The sequence below is a fragment of the Salvelinus fontinalis genome, chromosome 2 (assembly GCF_029448725.1).
Source record: "Salvelinus fontinalis isolate EN_2023a chromosome 2, ASM2944872v1, whole genome shotgun sequence".
Classification (NCBI taxonomy): domain Eukaryota; kingdom Metazoa; phylum Chordata; class Actinopteri; order Salmoniformes; family Salmonidae; genus Salvelinus; species Salvelinus fontinalis.
Window position 1 is genome coordinate 41,433,118 of NC_074666.1, and position 18,881 is coordinate 41,451,998.

The 18,881-nt window shown below is 43.7% G+C and overlaps 1 protein-coding gene across 14 annotated transcripts in view; it reads right to left on the reverse strand.

Annotated features, from left to right (window-relative positions):
* LOC129819051 (neural cell adhesion molecule 1-like) overlaps window positions 1–18,881 on the reverse strand; it is a 295,364-nt gene that overhangs the window by 55,526 nt on the left and 220,957 nt on the right. For 8 of the 14 annotated variants that reach the window (XM_055875608.1, XM_055875593.1, XM_055875586.1 and 5 more), the window contains exon 9: window positions 2,307–2,336. The exons of the other annotated variants lie outside the window; for them this stretch is intronic. In XM_055875608.1, the coding sequence (XP_055731583.1) occupies window positions 2,307–2,336 (30 nt within the window). The remainder of the gene's footprint in view (window positions 1–2,306; window positions 2,337–18,881) is intronic. 14 annotated transcript variants of the gene reach the window in all.

The window sequence follows — 18,881 nt, forward strand, 5'->3', positions numbered from 1 at the left end:
CTTGTGTGATGGCCAGAGGGGATTTGGTCTGTATCGCACGTTTGGGGCTTTGCAATTCAATCTATTCAGTAAGTCGATTTTAAGGTGGGATGGCTTAGTCATGAGCCAAAGGCATTGAGTGCTTTAAATTACAGACAGGCTTTTTGGAGCGTGGGTTCCATCCTGTTTCCGCCTCACAATCCTTAACCTGTTAGTATACAAGGCTGTCTACAGAGCAGCTTCCCTCACCTAGTAATTGGCGGTAAGCTGTACATGCAGGGCCTATTGCATTACATGTGTTCCGAGGCGGGGAGAAAATGTCATATATAAGCAGTGTGCACACTGCTTTACATTGTGAGGGTTGGTCGCTGGCGAGGCTCATGTCACACCCTCACCTCGTGCAGCTCTTCTTGTGTTGTCACATCAAGAGAAACAGGATAGAGAGAGGGAGCTTTTGCAAGAGGGAGGCTTTGCAGCGTGGCCCCATAATGTAATTCTGTTTCTGGCTCTTATCTTCTCTAATAAAAAGCGCAGAAGCATCATTCTACCAAGCCCTTTTTCTCATTCCACTCAATTCAAGGAAAATAGAACGGCTGGCTGAGCCCGGGTACAAGAGTGAAAAACACCGCTCGGTTTCTCTCTCAGCCTTCAGAAGCAGTCATACCTGCTGCGGACGGGAGCCTCATTTCTCTCAAAAGGTGTCATGTCCAGAGGAGGTTGGACTGGAGTGGGATGTGGACAGCGTGGCACACTTAAAATGGGATTTTGCTTAACTGACCTGTCGCAGGAGGGTGAACCTAGGAAAGCATGGATAAATCCTCCACTCACGGCGCCATGTGAGTCATGGACACTCCTAACGTGTATGATGCAAGTGGGCCCTATGTTACAGCTTTGCCAAAATGGAAGCTTATGTGTATACACACCAACCCACACATTGCACTGTTAATGCAAGTTGCCTCAAACCAGTTGCAATGGTGAAAAGATCAGAGCAGCTAATTAAAATATCAAAAGTAAAATACATGACAACATTGTGAAATGCAAACTGGTTTTCCTACAAACTACGAGTCTAGAATACCAGAGACTAAGACTGGTGGAATACTATGTGGCATCTATAAATAAGCATTTAGCAACACTAGTTATCTACTGAAGCAAAACAAAAATTGGCTAAGCTAGCAGAACCAAAATTATATGAATTCTGACAGATCAACATTTCAGTTATAAAGTTATCCTGGCTGTGGGGCAATTATCTAGGCTACATGGTAGCAGTGCAATTTTTTGGACTGAGGTTGAAAACTGGTTGAAAACTGACATTCAGTTTTCTGATGTGAATTCATGGTTGGATGCTAGAGTATTGATCACCTGAGACCTGAATGAATAATATACTTTTTCCAGTGAATTTAACTTAGTATTTTTTTGTGAAGGCAGTGGGATTCATGAAAGGTTTATGACGGCTTGCAAGATGATTAACTAGTTTTAATCTGGAGTTAAAGCTCTGGGAATCCTATTTTCCCCATCACACACACACACACCATCCATATGTCACTGAATCATTCATATAAACACAGCACACATGTTGATGAATATTCATACACTGAAACAAACAAAACAAAAGTTATGCCTTGTGTGACAGAGGAATTGCGGTGGTTGAGTAAATGCCTCGGATATTTACCACAAAGGCATAAGCATTTGTTGAATTCATATGTTGGTTTTGGTTTTGTCTGGCATCACATTACTATAAAATATCTTATTGGCTTTTATCCTTGTCTTTTCTTTCTTTCAAGCAGTGGATTTGACAGCATTAAGGGACATTTCTATTTTAGGGTTTTATTTGTGCAGTCTACAGTTTGGCTGGTTAGTGTTTTCAAAAAGCCACAGCTAGATTGGCTGGGCTTGGTCCACGGCAGAGCACAGTGTTGGCTGATTTAGGTTTTTCCAATGGTGCCTGGCTAGCCCCAGTCCCTAGACAGGACTCTTGGGGCAAACTGCTTTGTGGGAACTGTCGACGCCCTCGTAATAAGTGGTTATGAAACCAAATTTATGAGAGAAATCAATATATGAGGGACTGAACTGGAGGGCAAGTCACAAATTAGCAATCAAAACATTTAATGAAAAATTATCTTTCAAAAGGAAGCGTCTCATTTCATATTCCTGAATTTGACTTCATTGGTCTGGAATTGTATTGGTGCCAGATTTTGGGGAGTTTGAGGAAAGACTTTGGAGAGAAAGTCAACACGAATGCTCTGTAGTGAACAGGGTTAGTCTACTATGAGACTGGCTAGGTGTTAGGCACTGAATCTAGGATCTGGCTACGTGTTTAGTAGCCATACCTCGTACGTCTCAGGCCGAGTCCAAGAAGCCTTGAGGGGACAAACACCACACATGTTAGATGCTGCCAATGCAGGCTGGATTTGACCTGTAGCAGTCCAGTGAAATTAGCTCATGTCAAAACAAAAATGCATGAAATTGAATGAGAGAATACACGTTGAAGAAGCTTTACTCACACATTTAGATTGAACCATTTATTGTAGGTGATTAAACCCTCACAGTTGAACAACAGAGCCTAACACTGACCTAACATTTACTGTAGGTCTTCAGGCAAACTTAAGGCTATTACTTGAGCACAATATTGTTATAGATTTCGCTTTAAAATTACCCTCAAACATTATGCTATTATTACTTTCAACAGCTTAATCAATGCCAAGAGCTTCAGCTTTAAGTTGTTTGTCATGTTATCATCCCATCACAAGCAATAACAAAACAACAGCATCATCAACGAACCAAAGAACAGACACTCGATACAGTTTCAAGGTTTGAAAATGATGAAAAAATGAATTTTTGAAGGGGGAATTTGTGATATTCTGTGACGAGGGGTGTCATGCCAACAGCATTCCTACATGGCTACTATTCAGGAGGAGACATGTTTGGGAGGGGGTGAAAGGCCACCTGCACAACGGGACATGCACGCTGACAAGTGGTCAAATGCCAAACCATGGCGTCCTCTGTAATACATTATGGGAGGCTCTAAATCACTTTTCATGCAACTGCAGGGAAAGAGAAAGGCCATTGAGGCTAATTTTGAAAAAGTCGTTATGGGTAACCGATTGGACTTCCTTTGCTAAATAGTAGCCAATATTGTTATCAGAATAATATACTGTACATCTTCATTATTACCTTTAGTCAGTGGCGACCCGTCATTCAGGGCGGGTGGGGCCGTCATTGACCCCACCAGTTTAGCAAAACATATATTTTTTTAAATATAGAATTTGGCCTATTTTGCATGTTATTTTGGTGTCACATGAGTTTGCAAACAATGTAAAACATGTTTTAATAATCCTTGAGTTAATAAAGCTGCATACAAACATGTTATCTTTCTTGCTCCAAAATGCAGGTGTTTCATCCTAGCTCAATGCTTTCTGTGGTGGAGAGGCAGCCAGCGAAAATACAGAGTGTAGGTGTTGGTAATATTCTCTAGTTGAGCCGTGATTGGCTCAGTGTTCTGTCACTCATGGGGACACTATGTCAACAATGAGTGGTTTGGAAGGAATCAGTGACCAACTGCGAGTGTTGCAAAGCAATTACTATTTTGCTTCCCCTGCCTGCTATTCGGTGGAGGAGGTGTGTGGTCCAAGTCTGGGTTTAAGGATTTAAAACATTGTCTGAAAGGGTGTCTTTTCCAAGCTTAAAGGGATAAACATTCATACGCAACACCATGGGTCAGAAAAGGTTGAATACATTGGTCATGCTGTCAATCCAGCATGACTTCTGCCACGTTCAAAACAACTTATTCATCCTACGGTTCTGACTTGATGTACAGGGAGAATACTGTAAGTACAGCTGAATTCTGTCACTATCCATTTCAAAAGTGCTGAACAAATAGGCATTTTGACTATGTTTGTCTTAGCTCGCTCATCTTCAATCAAAATTGCAGCTTGCCTCTTATCCACTCATCGTTTCCTTATGCCATAGTTTGTACATCTTAATTGTTATATTGCTTATATACTGTAGGTCCATGTCATTAGTATCGTATTCATCATTTTAGGCAATGTTGGAATGATGCATTTCATTGTTTCGCTTACTTTGTGTGTTATAATTAGCTAATGTGGTTTTCACGAGGAGGGGATGCTATATAAATATTTGTGGGTCTGCAACCATGTTTGCCAGTGAGTCTCTTCCCATTCAAATATATGGTTCAGTAATTGACCCATGTATTTCCAGTTGAGATTGCAAGGGTTGTTTTGTTGGAGCAATGCGCTGACTATGCGTCAGTATATTGTCTATAAAAGTGGGCCCTCCCTCTCTTCCTCCCCCTCCCCCACAGAGAGAGAGAGAAAGTTAAGGTCTCAACATCTTGCTGAATTTATCTGAACTAAAATGTCTGAATCTGTCGGTGTCCATTTTGAAAGTGCTGAACAAATAGGACTACGTCGTCGCTGCTCGTTTGCTTGCACTTGCTTATTCTTAGAGATAAGTGCTAATGATAAGAACAAAGATTACGAATTCACTAAACATAAATTGAGTAATGTGTGTTTCTAGTTCACAAGTCAAAAATCATATCGGCATTTGTTATTATTGAAGGAGAATGTTCTTATCGAGTTACACAAATCCACAAGGAGTCAGTAGAAACCATATTTATTTAAACACATCAGCCATATCAGCTAGTTTTTAATAAGTCAGTAAATGAGATGAATTAACTGTTTCGCTGCCAGACGAGCTGAAAGGAAAGCTCTTCTGTTGGGACAGCTTTATTAGGCCATAACAGTTTGTCACTGCAAATTAATGTATTGTTTAAGAATAGTGTAGCGGCTTCGCTGGCACGCATCGGAAAAAAATTGCTCGAGTATGCCCCACCAACTTTAATACCAATTAATGTCACACAATTAAATGAACACCCTTCCCAAACTTTTCTTTCTAAAATAATTTGTTATAGAATCCCTGAAGCTTGCTGCATTGAAAGATTGTCCAAAAACCTTCAACCTTGCCAGGTGGTTTTCATGCAAAACTGGGATCTATTCACAAGTCATTTGGACAGGACAGGGTGAGATTCAAAAAGCAGTCCCTTTTAGTTTGAGATACATTAGGAATCAATAGATTCATTCTTTGGTGGAAAATGACATTTCTGCCATTGTGTGTCATAATGAATATGCATTCGTAGTGTGTGGTTTCACAGACTTGATCCACAACTCTGATATATCAAAAGGGACATGAATGGAAGATGGAGCGAGGCAGAAGGGGACTAGTCCAATGATCGATGGCGGAATGACAATGAACCAATAGAATCTTTGAAAGCCTTTATCACAGGAACAGCAGGATTTTCCCATTACAGAGGACGTTAAATCAAATCCTCTGTGACACTAGGAAAGGGGAAAAAGAAAGAGGCAGACAGATACAAAGTGGATAGACCCTGGCGTTACTGAGCGGTGATGAAGCAATGTTATCCAGGTGGATCATTCGTGTTAGGGGAGGACAGCGTTATACGAGTTTTACACCTAACTGGAAGGGAAGATGGGCCAGATATGACAATACAATCCAGAATATCAATTAAGTGACAATAAAGCTTTAATAGTCAGTAATATCATTATTATTAGAAAATCTGTTCAAATTATATGTGATAAATATAGCATGGTGGAACATCTCCAGTTATCTCCAGCAAGGTATAGTTATGTGGTCATTGAAGGGAGTGTGAGCTGGTACAGCAGGTGTTCTGACACCCTCCCCCACCTCATCTAGATGGCTCTGGGGTAAAGTTTACCCTAGATACAGATCTAGGATCAGCTATCCCTCCCCTAATACTAACCTGAAACCATTAGTGAGGAAAATACAAAACTGACCAAAAGATCAGAGTTGAGGAAACTACACCCCCCATCATCATGATGGGCCGCCTTCACAGCGAGCCTGTTATAAAGCATTACCTCGCTACTTATTAGGGAGTCAAGCATGACCTTTTAGTGAGGGAAATGCTGCAGGACATTCACACATCCTCTTTAAACACCAAAGCCTCCAAAGCTACCGCTGCTGTCAAAGAAGCCAATAGAGCCCACCAATGTACGAAAGCTTCGAAAATGTATTATTCAAGCCTGGCAACCACTAGTCCCAGGTTAACTGAGGATAAATGTTAGGTTGGCAATTTGCTATCTATTCTGTGTTTGTTGGAATAGCAATGACTTGCAATTGCTTTTCATGATCCTTCAATAGGAAAGGTGGACATTTTACGTGTTCCTAACAAACTGTTATTTTGTTTGTTATTTTGTGTTATTTGTAACTTATTTTGTACATAATGTTGCTGCTACCATATCTTATGACCAAAAATAACTTCTGGACATCAGAACAGCGATTACTCATCACAAACTGGAAGAAGCTTTTTTCCATTAACGAGTCCAACGAGAAGGATATACTGTTTTCCCGGGAACAGGCCTAAATCCCTGTCATTTGAGTGAAGAGAAGACGGGGAAAAAGTGGGCAGAGGTTGGGCTGCCTTTTGAGAATTCGTAGGCGAGCGAGTAAAACCCCACTGTCATCTGTTCTAATGGCAAACATGACATCATTGGAAAATAAAATTGATGAACTATGAGCAAGATTAAACTACCAACGGGACATAAAAAACTGTAATATCTTATGTTTCACCGAGTCATGGCTGAACGACGACATGAACATCATACAGCTGGCTGTTTTGACATTGTATCGGCGAGATAGAACAGCGGCCTCTGGTAAGACAAGGGATGGCGGTCTATGTATATTTGTAAACAACAGCTGTTGCACAATATCTAAGGAAGTCTCAGGGTTTTGCTCGGCTGAGGTAGAGCATCTCATGATAACCTGTAGACCACACTATCTACCTAGAGAGTTTTCATAGGTATTTTGGGTAGCCGTCCACATACCACCACAGACCGATGCTGGCACTAAGACCGCACTCAATGAGCTGTATACCGCCATAAGCAAAAAGGAAAACGCTCATTCAAAAGGCGGACCTCCTTGTGGCTGGAGACTTTAATGCAGGGAAACAAATCTGTATAACCTAATTTCCACCTGCATGTTAAATGTGCAACCAGAGGGAAAACAAAAAACTCTAGACCCCCTTTTCTCCACACACAGAGATGCGTACAAAGCTCTCTCCAATCGGCAAACCTGACCACAATTCTATCCTCCGGATTCCTGCTTACATGCAAAAATTAAAGCAGGAAGCACCAGTGACTCGGTCAATAAAACAGTGGTCAGATGAAGCAGATGCTAAGCTACAGGACTGTTTTGCTAGCACAGACTGGAAAATGTCCCAGGGTTATTCCGATGACATTGAGGAGTACACCACATCAGTCACTGGCTTCATCAATAAGTGCATTGATGACGTCGTCCCCACAGTGACTGCACGTACATACCCCAACCAGAAGCCATGGATTACAGGCAACATCCGCACTGAGATAAAATGGTAGAGCTGCTTCTTTCAAGGAGTGGGAAACTAACCCGGAAGCTTATAAGAAATGCCCTCTGACGAACCATCACAGGCAAAGCATCAATACAGGACTAAGATCGAATCGTATTACACCGGCTCCGACGCGCATCGGATGAGGCAGGGCTTGCAAACTATTACAGACGACTAAGGGAAGCACAGCCGAGAGCTGCCCAGTGACTCGAGCCTACCAGACGAGCTAAATTACGTCTATGCTCGCTTCAAGGCAAGTAACACTGAAACATGGATGAGAGCATCAGCTGTTCCGGACAACTGTGTGATCACACTCTCCGCATCCGATGTGAGTAAGACCTTTAAACAGGTCAATATTCACAAGGCCGCAGGGCCAGACGGATTACCAGAACGTGTACTCCGAGCATGTGCTGACCAACTGGCAAGTGTCTTCACTGACATTTTCAACCTCTCCCTGTCTGAGTCTAAAACCAACATGTTTCAAGTATACCACCATAGTCACTGTGCCAAAGAACACTAAGGTAAACTGCCTAAATGACTACAGACCCATAGCACTCATGTCAGTAGCCATGCAATGCTTTGAAAGGCTGGTCATGGCTCACATCAACACCATTATCCCAGAAACCTTAGACCCACTCCAATTTGCATACTGTCTCAACAGATCCACAGATGCAATCTCTATTGCACTTCACACCTGGACAAAAGGAACACCTATGTGAGAATGCTATTCATTGACTGCAACTCAGCGTTCAACACTATAGTGCCCTCAAAGCGCATCACTAAGCTAAGGATCCTGGGACTAAACACCCCCCTCTGAAACTGTATCCTGGACTTCCTGACGGGCCGCTCCCAGGTGGTAAGGGTAGGTAACAACACATCCGCCATGCTGATCCTCAACACGGGGGCTCCTCAGGGGTGCGTGCTCAGTCCTCTCCTGTACTCCCTGTTCACTCATGACTGCATGGCCAGGCACGACTCCAACACCATCATTAAGTTTGCCGATGACACAACAGTGGTAGGCCTGATCACCGACGAGACAGCCTATAGGGAGGAGGTCGTGTGGTGCCAGGACAACAACCTCTCCCGCAACATGATCAAGACAAAGGAGATGATTGTGAACTACAGGAAAAAGAGGACCGAGCATGCCCCCATTCTCATCGACGGGGCTGTAGTGAAGCAGGTTGAGAGCTTGAAGTTTCTTGGTGTCCACATCACCAACAAACTAACATGGCCCAAGCACACTAAGACAGTCGTGAAGAGGGCAAGACAAAACCTATTCCCCCTCAGGAGACTGAAAAGATTTGGTTCTACAGCTGCACCATCGAGAACATCGTGACGGGTTGCATCACTGCCTGGTATGACAACTGTTCGGCCTCCGACCACAAGGCACTACAGAGGGTAGTACGTACGGCCCAGGATATCACTGGCGCCAAACTGCCTGCCATCCAGAACCTCTATAGCAGGCGGTGTCAGAGGAAGGCCCTAAAAATGGTCAAAGACTCCAGCCACCCTAGTCATAGACTGCCCTCTCTGCTACCACACGGAAAGCGATACCCGAGCACCTCAAAGAGCCTTCGAAACAGCGTCTAAGCCATAAGACTCCTGAACACCTAATCAAATGGCTACCTAGACTATTTGCATTGCCCCCCTCACCCCTTTTACGCTGCTGCTACTCTGTTATTATCTATGCCTAGTCACTTTAACTCTACTTACATGTACATATTACCTCAATTGCCTCGACTGACCGGTGCCCCCGTACATTGACTCTGTATCGGTACCCTTTGTATATAGCCTCACTATTGTTATTTTACTGCTGCTCTTTAATTAGTTGTTACTTTTATTTCTTCTTATTTTTTCCATGTATTTTTTATTTTTATACATTTTTTTAACTGCATTGTTGGTTAGGTCTTGTAAGTAAGCATTTCACTGTAAGGTCTACACCTGTTGTATTTGGCGCATGTGACAAATAACATATGATTTGATTTGTCCTGGACTATGACCAGTAGTGACGAGATGCAGTTCATGCTGCATACCATGACCCAGATGAGGTGCACACACACACACAGGTAAGAATAGGAGGACCGACAGACACGGTCATCGAGGAACTGCGGGCAGTAACTGCGAGGGGCGGTATGGTACACCAGGACCAACCCAAGGCTGTACGTGGGCACAGAGAACCTGTGCACAAATGCACATTTGTGGCCTGCTGGAGGTCATTTTGCAGGGCTCTGGCAGTGCTCCTCCTGCTCAAAGGCGGAAGTAGCGGTCCTGCTGCTGGGTTGTTGCCCTCCTACAGCCTCCTCCACGTCTCCTGATGTACTGGCCTGTCTGCTGGTAGCGCCTCCATGCTCTGGTTACTACGCTGACAGACACAGCAAACCTTCTTGCCACAGCTCGCATTGATGTGCCATCCTGGATGAGCTGCACTACCTGAGCCACTTGTGTGGGTTGTAGACTCCGTCTCATGCTACCACTAGAGTGAGAGCACCGCCAGCATTCAAAAGTGACCAAAACATCAGCCAGGAAGCATAGGAACTGAGAAGTGGTCTGTGGTCACCACCTGCAGAATCACTCCTTTATTGGGGGTGTCTTGCTAATTGCCTATAATTTCCACCTTTTGTCTATTCCATTTGCACAACAGCATGTGAAATTTATTGTCAATCAATGTTGCTTCCTAAGTGGACAGTTTGATTTCACAGAAGTGTGATTGACTTGGAGTTACATTGTGTTGTTTAAGTGTTCCCTTTATTTTTTTGAGCAGTGTATTTAGTTGTTTTCAGGAGGGCAGGTTGAGACAACCTCTGTAAACTGTTTCCCTCCACTCACATCTGGACCCTTACCACATGGGCAATCCTGCCTCTGGACTCCTGACTGGTGTTTAATGTGCCTTTGACACACCCACTCTTCACTATAGGGTAAATCCATTTGAATTCAATCTCTTTTTGACAGCACCCCTTTTGCTTTAAACAACATTTTCCATACATGTTAGCCCATGGAAGAAGTGGCCAGAAAGTGACTTTTTTGACATGAATGCCAAAACATTCATGAGATAAAGGATCTCAAAGTTTACCCAATTTGCAACTGAGAAACGTCCAATGCAGGCATTGTTGTCACCTTAGTTTGCTACACAACTTTTGGGGCAGAAGGTAGCCTAATGGTTAGAGCGTTGGGCCAGTAACCAAAAGGTTGGTGGATCGAATCCCCAAGCTGACAAGGTAAAGATCTGTCGTTCTGCCCCTGAACAAGGCAGTTAACCCACTGTTCTTAGGCTGTCATTGTAATTTAGTATTTGTTCTTAACTGACTTGCACATAGTTTAAGGTTAAATAATATATATTTTTAAACTGAGCGTTAGGAAGCACGAGCACCACCACATCACTGTGAAGACACCCGTTGTTACTTTCACAATTAGCGCGGCCATGTCTGCAAATAACTGTTGTCTGTAACTTGCTATTTGGATGGAAGGTTTCATTCAAATCAAAATGTGTGCTGTCAAAAAGTGATTGAATTATGGCGCAGTGGTCTAGGGCACTGCATCGCAGCGCTAGCTGTGCCACCAGAGTCTCTGGGTTCGCGCCCAGGCTCTGTCGCAGCCGGCCACGACCGGGAGGTCCGTGGGGCGACGCATAATTGGCCTAGCGTCGCCCGGGTTAGGGAGGGTTTGGCCGGTAGGGATATCCTTGTCTCATCGCGCTCCAGCGACTCCTGTGGCGGGCCAGGCGCAGTGCACGCTAACCAAGGGGGGCGGGTGCACGGTGTTTCCTCCGACACATTGGTGCGGCTGGCTTCCGGGTTGGAGGCGCGCTGTGTTAAGAAGCCGTGCGGCTTGGTTGGGTTGTGCTTCGGAGGACGCATGACTTTCGACCTTAGTCTCTCCCGAGCCCGTACGGGAGTTGTAGCAATGAGACAAGATAGTAATTACTAGCGATTGGATACCACGAAAATTGGGGAGAAAAGGGCGTAAAAGTAAAAAAAAATATATATATATTTTTTAAGTGATTGAATTCAAGTGGATTTACACTAGACACTTACACAAGTCCTTTTCTCTTCCCGTTTGCTCTGTGTTTGTACGTTTGGTGTGGCAATAAAGTGTGAATTGTATCTCTGTTTCCTATGGTTAATTTATGTCCTCGAACCGGGGCGCTGGGACAGTTGTACCTATATCTAAACCGCCACCGCTATCGGACCCCACCACCAGCTGGTGATTCTTTTTTTCAACCATAGTAGGACTGGTCTTGAAAGTCCTGTTATATACAATTATAATATACAGTTGATGTCGGAAGTTTACATACACTTAGGTTGGAATCATTAAAACTCGTTTTTTAACCACTCCACAAATTTATTGTTAACAAAATATTTTTGGCAAGTCGGTTAGGACAGTTATTTTTCAAATTGTTTACAGACAGATTATTTCACTTATAACTCACTGTATCACAATTCCAGTGGGTCAGAAGTTTACATAGACTAAGTTGACTGTGCCTTTAAACAGCTTGGAAAATTCCAGAAAATGATGTCATGGCTTTAGAAGCTTCTGATATGCTAATTGACATAATTTGAGTCAATTGGAGGTGTACTTGTGGATGTATTTCAAGGCCTACCTTCAAACTCAGTGCCTCTGCTTGACATCATGGGAAAAGCAAAAGAAATCAGCCAAGACCTCAGAAGAAAAATTGTAGACCTCCACAAGTCTGGTTCATCCTTGGGAACAATTTCCGAATGCCTGAAGGTACCACGTTCTCTGTACAAATAATAATGCGGAAGTATGAACACCATGGGACCACTTAGCCATCATACCGCTCAGGAAGGAGACGCAGTCTGTCTCCTAGAGATGAACGTACTTTGGTGCGAAAAAATCCCAGAACAACAGCAAAGGACCTTGTGAAGATGCTAGAGGAAACGGGTACAAAAGTATCCATTTTCACAGTAAAACGAGTCCTATAATCGACATAACCTGAAAGGCCGCTCAGCAAGGAAGACGCCACTGCTCCAAAACCTCCATAAAAAAGCCAGACTATGGTTTGCAACTGCACATGGGGACAAAGATCGTACTTTTTGGAGAAATGTCCTCTGGTCTGATGACACAAAAATAGAACTGTTTTGCCATAATGACCATCGTTATGTTTGGAGGAAAAAGGGGGAGGCTTGCAAGCTGAAGAACACCCTCCCAACCGTGAAGCACGGGAGTAGCAGCATGTTGTGGTGGTGCTTTGCTGCAAGAGTGACTGGTGCACTTCACAAAATAGATGGCATCATGAAGAGGGAAAGTTATGTGGATATATTGAAGCAACATCAAGACATCAGGGAGAAAGTTAAAGCTTGGTCGCAAATGGGTCTTCCAAATGGACAATGACCCCAAGCACATTTCCAAACCTATAGAGAATTTGTGGGCAGAACTGAAAAAGCGTGTGCGAGCAAGGAGGCCTACAAACCTGAGTCAGTTACACCAGCTCTGTCAGGAGGAATGGGCCAAAATTCATCCAATTTATTATGGGAAGCTTGTGGAAGGACACCCGAAACGTTTGACCCAAGTTAAAAAATTTAAAGGCAATGCTACCAAATACTAGTTGAGTGCATGTAAACTTCTGACCCACTGGGAATGTGATGAAATAAATAAAAGCTGAAATAAATAATTCTCTCTACTATTATTCTGGCATTTCACATTCTTAAAATAAAGTGGTGATCCTAACTGACCTAAAAAAGGGAATTTTTAATAGGATTAAACGTCAGGAATTGTGAAAAATGTAGTTTAAATGTAATTGGCTAAAGTGTTTGTAAACTTGACTTCAACTGTATAGAGTTCTCTGTGGAGAAACATGCTTTGAGATTCTATACAAGAAGTAGAGGGCAACTTTTCCCAGTGTTATTCAAGGGACAATTACTGACATACGGTGGAGTGAATCAGCCAGTCCCCTTGTACCTATTACTTTTTTTACACAATTCAATCAGAATCGACCACTAACAGATGGCTTTAGAAAAGCCAACACCACCACCTGAATGCAGCAATAAGAGCACAACAATAGGCTTGAAATTAGGTTATTTGCCTTACTCTAAACACAGAATAGCGATAATGCCTTTCATTCTGACATCCTTGCATGATAGGAATATACCTAGAGGCGGGCTATTCATATACAGTATTGATTCTGGTGTGTAATGTATCATTCTTTACTTTAGACCCGGAACCCCCAACAGGAGCTAGCCAGCTAACTAGCTACAAGCTAGTTGTCAGCTAGCCACTGCTAGCGGTCATCAGCTAACCTTTAGCCAGGACAACTCCTGCCAGTCTGTACAGCGTGTTTCAATCCAAAGTTTATCAGACTCCTTTTTCTCAATTTCACTGGATTCCTACCGCAACTCTGAACCTCTTCACCTGGATCATCGCAACTAGCTGGCTGCTATCCGATTGGCTTCTCCTGGCTAACGTCTCTGTTCCGAAGAAAGCACCAATTAGCCTGGAGCTAGCCTATGTTAGGCCCATCTCTCGGCTAGCTGAAGAGGTCCATCAGCCACTCCTTGGGCTACAATACCTATTTTGCCAATTGGCCTGGACACCTTTTATTGCCGATACGGAGCCCCGCAGATCCATCACGACTGGACTGCCAATGTAATCTGCCTGAGTAATCTGTAATCTGCCTTTCAACAGGCTCCTTCATCGCGACGTCCCCTGAATGCCCATCTGCTAGCCTGCTATCTGCTGCCCACTAGCTGTCGAGAGCATACCGGACTGTTAGCTGAAGTGGTCCATCAGTCAATTCCTTGGGCTTCTATACCTATTTTGCCAATTGGCCTGGACCCTTTTACTACACAGACCCCTGCTGATCCATCATGACTTGTCTGCCGACTTAACCGCACGAGGGTGCTACAACAACTATGATCACTCGGCTACGCATGCCTCTCCCTATTGTCAATATGCCTTGTCCATTGCTGTTTTGGTTAGTGATTATTGTCTTATTTTACTGTAGAGCCTTTAGCCCTGCTCAATATGCTTCAGCTAACCCTCCTGTCCCACCTCCCACACATGCGGTGACCTCACCTGGTTTAATTGATGTTTCTAGAGACAATATCTCTCTCATCGTCACTCAATGAATGGGTTTACCTCTACTGTATTCACATCCTACCATACCTTTGCCTGTACATTATGCATTGAATCTATTCTACCGCGCCCAGAAACCTGCTATTTTTACTCTGTTCCGAACATACTAGACGACCAGTTCTTATAGCCCTTAGTCGTACCCTTATCCTACTCCTCCAGTGTTCCTCTGGTGATGTAGAGGTTAATCCAGGCCCTGCAGTGCCTTGCTCCACTCCCATTCCCCAGGCTCTCTCATTTGTTGACTTATGTAACCGTAAAAGCCTTGGTTTCATGCATGTGAACATTAGAAGCCTCCTGCCTCAGTTTGTTTTATTCACTGCTTTAGCACACTCTGCCAACCCGGATGTCCTAGCTGTGTCTGAATCCTGGATTAGGAAGACCACCAAAAACCCTGAAATGTCCATCCCTAACTATAACAAAGGGGCGGAGTTGCAATCTACTGCAGAGATAGCCTGCAGAGTTCTGTATTACTATCCAGGTCTGTGCCCAAAACAATTTGAGCTTCTACTTTTAAAAATCCACCTTTCCAGAAACAAGTCTCTTATCGTTGCCGCTTGCTATAGACCACCTTCTGCACCTAGCTGTGCCCTGGACACCATATGTGAATTGATTGCCCCCCATTTATCTTCAGAGCTCGTGCTGTTAGGTGAAATAAACTGGGACATGCTTAATACCCAGGCCATCCTACAATCTAAGCTTGATGCCCTCAATCACAAACAAATGAACCTACCTGGTACAACCTCAAATCCGTAAACACAGGCACCCTCATAGATATCATCCTAACCACCTTGCCCTCCAAATACAACTCTGCTGTCTTCAACCAGGATCTCAGTGATCACTGCCTCATTGCTTAGTCCGTAATGGGTCTGCGGTCAAACGACCACCTCTCATCACTGTCAAATGCTCCCTAAAACACTTCAGCGAGCAAGCCTTTCTAATCGACCTGGCCCGGGTATCCTGGAAGGATATTGACCTCATTCCGTCAGTAGAAGATGCATGGTTATTCTTTAAAAGTGCTTTCCTCACAATCTTAAATAAGCATGCCATATTACATTTTGTTTTTTAACCAGGAACAGATATAGTCCGTGGTTCACTCCAGACCTGACTGCCCTTGACCGGCACAAAAACATCTTGTGGCGTACGGCATTAGCATCGATTAGCCCCTGCGATATGCAACTTTTCAGGGAAGTTAAAAACCAATATACACAGGCAGTTTGAAAAAGCTAGCCTTTGCTTTCCTAACAGAAATTTGCATCCTGCAGCACAAACTCCCAAAAATTCTGGGACACTAAAGTCCATGGAGAATAAAAGCACCTCCTCCCAGCTGCCCACTGCACTGAGGCTTGGAAACGCTGTCACCACCGATAAATTCACAATAATTGAGAATTTCAAAAAGCATTTTTCTACGGCTGGCCATGCTTTCCACCTGGCCAACCCTACCATGGTCAACAGCCCTGCACCTCCCACAGCAACTTGCCCAAGACTCCCCCATTTCTCTTTCACCCAAATCCAGATAGCTGATGTTCTGAAAGAGCTGCAAAATCTGGACCCCAACAAAACAGCAGAGCTTGACAATCTGGACCCTCTATTTCTAAAATTATCAGCCGAAATTGTATCAACCCCTATTACTAGCCTGTTCAACCTCTCTTTCGTATCGTGAGAGATCCCCAAAGATTGGAACGCTGCCGTGATCATCCCCCTCTTCAAAGGGGGAGACAATCTAGACCCAAACTGCTACAAACCTATATCTATCCTACCCTGCCTTTCTAAGGTCTTCGAAAGCCAAGTTAACAAACAGATCACCGACCATTTCAAATCTCACCGTACCTTCTCCGCTATGAAATCTGGTTTCCGAGCTGGTCATGGGTGCACCTCAGCCACGCTCAAGGTCCTAAACGATATCATAACCACCATCGATAACAGAAAATACTGTGCACCTGTATTCATCCACCTGGCCAAGGCTTTCGACTCGGTCAATCACCACATTCTTATCGGCAGACTCAACAGCCTTGGTTTCTCAAATGACTGCCTCGCCTGGTTCACCAACTACTTCTCAGACAGAGTTCAGTGTGTCAAATCGGAGGGCATGTTGTCCGGACCTCTGGCAGTGTCTATGTGGGTGCCACAGGATTTAATTCTCGGGCTGACTCTTTTCTCTGTATACATCAATGATGTCGCTCTTGCTGCTGCTGATTCTCTGATCCAGCTCTACGCAGACGACACCATTCTGTATACTTCTGGCCCTTCTTTGGACACTTAACCAACTTCCAGACGAGCTTCAATGCCATACAACACTCCTTCCGTGGCCTCCAACTGCTCTTAAATGCAAGTAAAACAAAATGCATGCTCTTCAACCGATCGCTGCCCGCGCCTGCACGTCCGTCCAGCATCACTACTCTGGATGGTTCTGACTTAGAATATGTGGACAACTACAAATACCTAGGTGTCTGGCTAGACTGTAAACTCTCCTTCCAGACTCACATTAAGCATCTCCAATCCAAAATTAAATCTAGAATCGGCATCCTATTTCGCAACAAAGCATCCTTCACTCATGCTGCCAAACATACCCTCGTAAAACTGACTATGCGGCCGATCCTTGACTTCGGGGATGTCATTTACAAAATAACACCCAACACTCTACTAAAAAATTGGATGCAGTCTATCACAGTGCCATCCGTTTTGTCACCAAAGCACCTTATACTACCCACCACTGTGACCTGTATGCTCTCGTTGGCTGGCCCTCGCTTCATATTCGTTGCCAAACCCACTGGCTCCAAGTCATCTATAAGTCTTTGCTAGGTAAAGCCCCACCTTATCTCAGCTCACTGGTCACCATAGCAGCACCCACACATAGCATGCGATCCAGTAGGTATATTTCACTGGTCACCCCCAAAGCCAATTCCTACTTTGGCCGCCTTTCCTTCCAGTTCTCTGCTGCCAATGACTGGAACGAATTGCAAAAATCGCTGAAGCTGGAGACTCATATCTCCCTCACTACCTTTAAGCACCAGCTGTCAGAGCAACTCACAGATCACTGCACATAGCCCATCTGTAAATAGCTTAATCCCCATACTGTTATTATTTTTTCTTCTCCTTTGCACCCCAGTATCTCTACTTGCACATTAATCTTCTGCACATCTATCACTCCAGCATTTAATTGCTAAATTGCAATTATTTCGCCACTATGGCCTATTTATTGCCTTACCTCCATTATCTTACCTCATTTGCACACACTGTATATAGACTTTTTTCCTATTATATTATTGACTGTATGTTTGTTTATTCCATGTGTAACTCTGTTGTTGTATGTGTCGCACTGCTTTGCTTTATCTTGGCCAGGTCGCAGTTGTAAATGAGAACTTGTTCTCAACTAGCCTACCTGGTTAAATAAAAAATAAATATCATTCTGCTGAGCGCTTTAAGCTTTGTTCGGCAGTTGGAGTCCAACTGTAAAAGTATTATTCAAGGACATAAAAGGAGAACAGGAGCGTAACGCTGGGGGTGACAGAGATTCATAAATACATGTACACACACAATCTGGAACCAAATCTGCTCTTTGAAGAAAATGCTAATGCTGTTAATAAGAAGCACTGTCTTATTCACAAAGTATTTAACAATACCTTGCTTGTCAGGTGTCCATTTAAACGTCCAAGAGTTTAAGGTAATGACGTACAAACCAAACTATGACATGCAAAATAAGGTTTGCATGGGACATACTGACCTAGGGATTGAGTGGAAAATAAATAAATACTACTTTCCACTGAGTCCAATTGCATATAAAACCTATTTCCTCCCTCTAAAAAATGCTTTCGGCCCCAATCCTTCCATGGACCTCAAAGCCCCTTTAAAAAGTGCTAATGATTACTAAGAGTGCTGTTAGCAACACAGAGGAACTGCAGGGGTGCAAAGTAATTGCTGAAGGATTTGGTAAGACTTTGTCCTAGTAAGAGAGAGATCTAGAGAGAAAAAAAGAGCAAAGCAGAGGAAGAGTGTGAAAGTGAGATTAAAAATTAGCTGAAGAGTGGGTAAAGACTTTCTCACCAATGTTGCTGCTACTCTACATCAGAACAGTGATTACTCACCTTGAATTGGGCTAAGAATTTTTCTTTAAATGAGTCAGAGGAAAGGGATTTACTCCAGACACCCGAATAGGCCCTCATCCCCGTCATTCGCAGGAGAAAGACGAAGGTTTTGTGGAAGGATCTCGGCGTGCCTTGTGAGGTTTAGACAACGAGTGGCTATCCTGCCTTTGCCATCGGTACTATTGGTCAACGTGCAATCGCTGGATAATAAAATGGACGAACTTAAAGCACGTATATCCTACCAATGGGACATTAAAAACGAATAACTTGTGTTACAGAGTCATGGCTGAACAACGACATGAATAACACACAGCTGG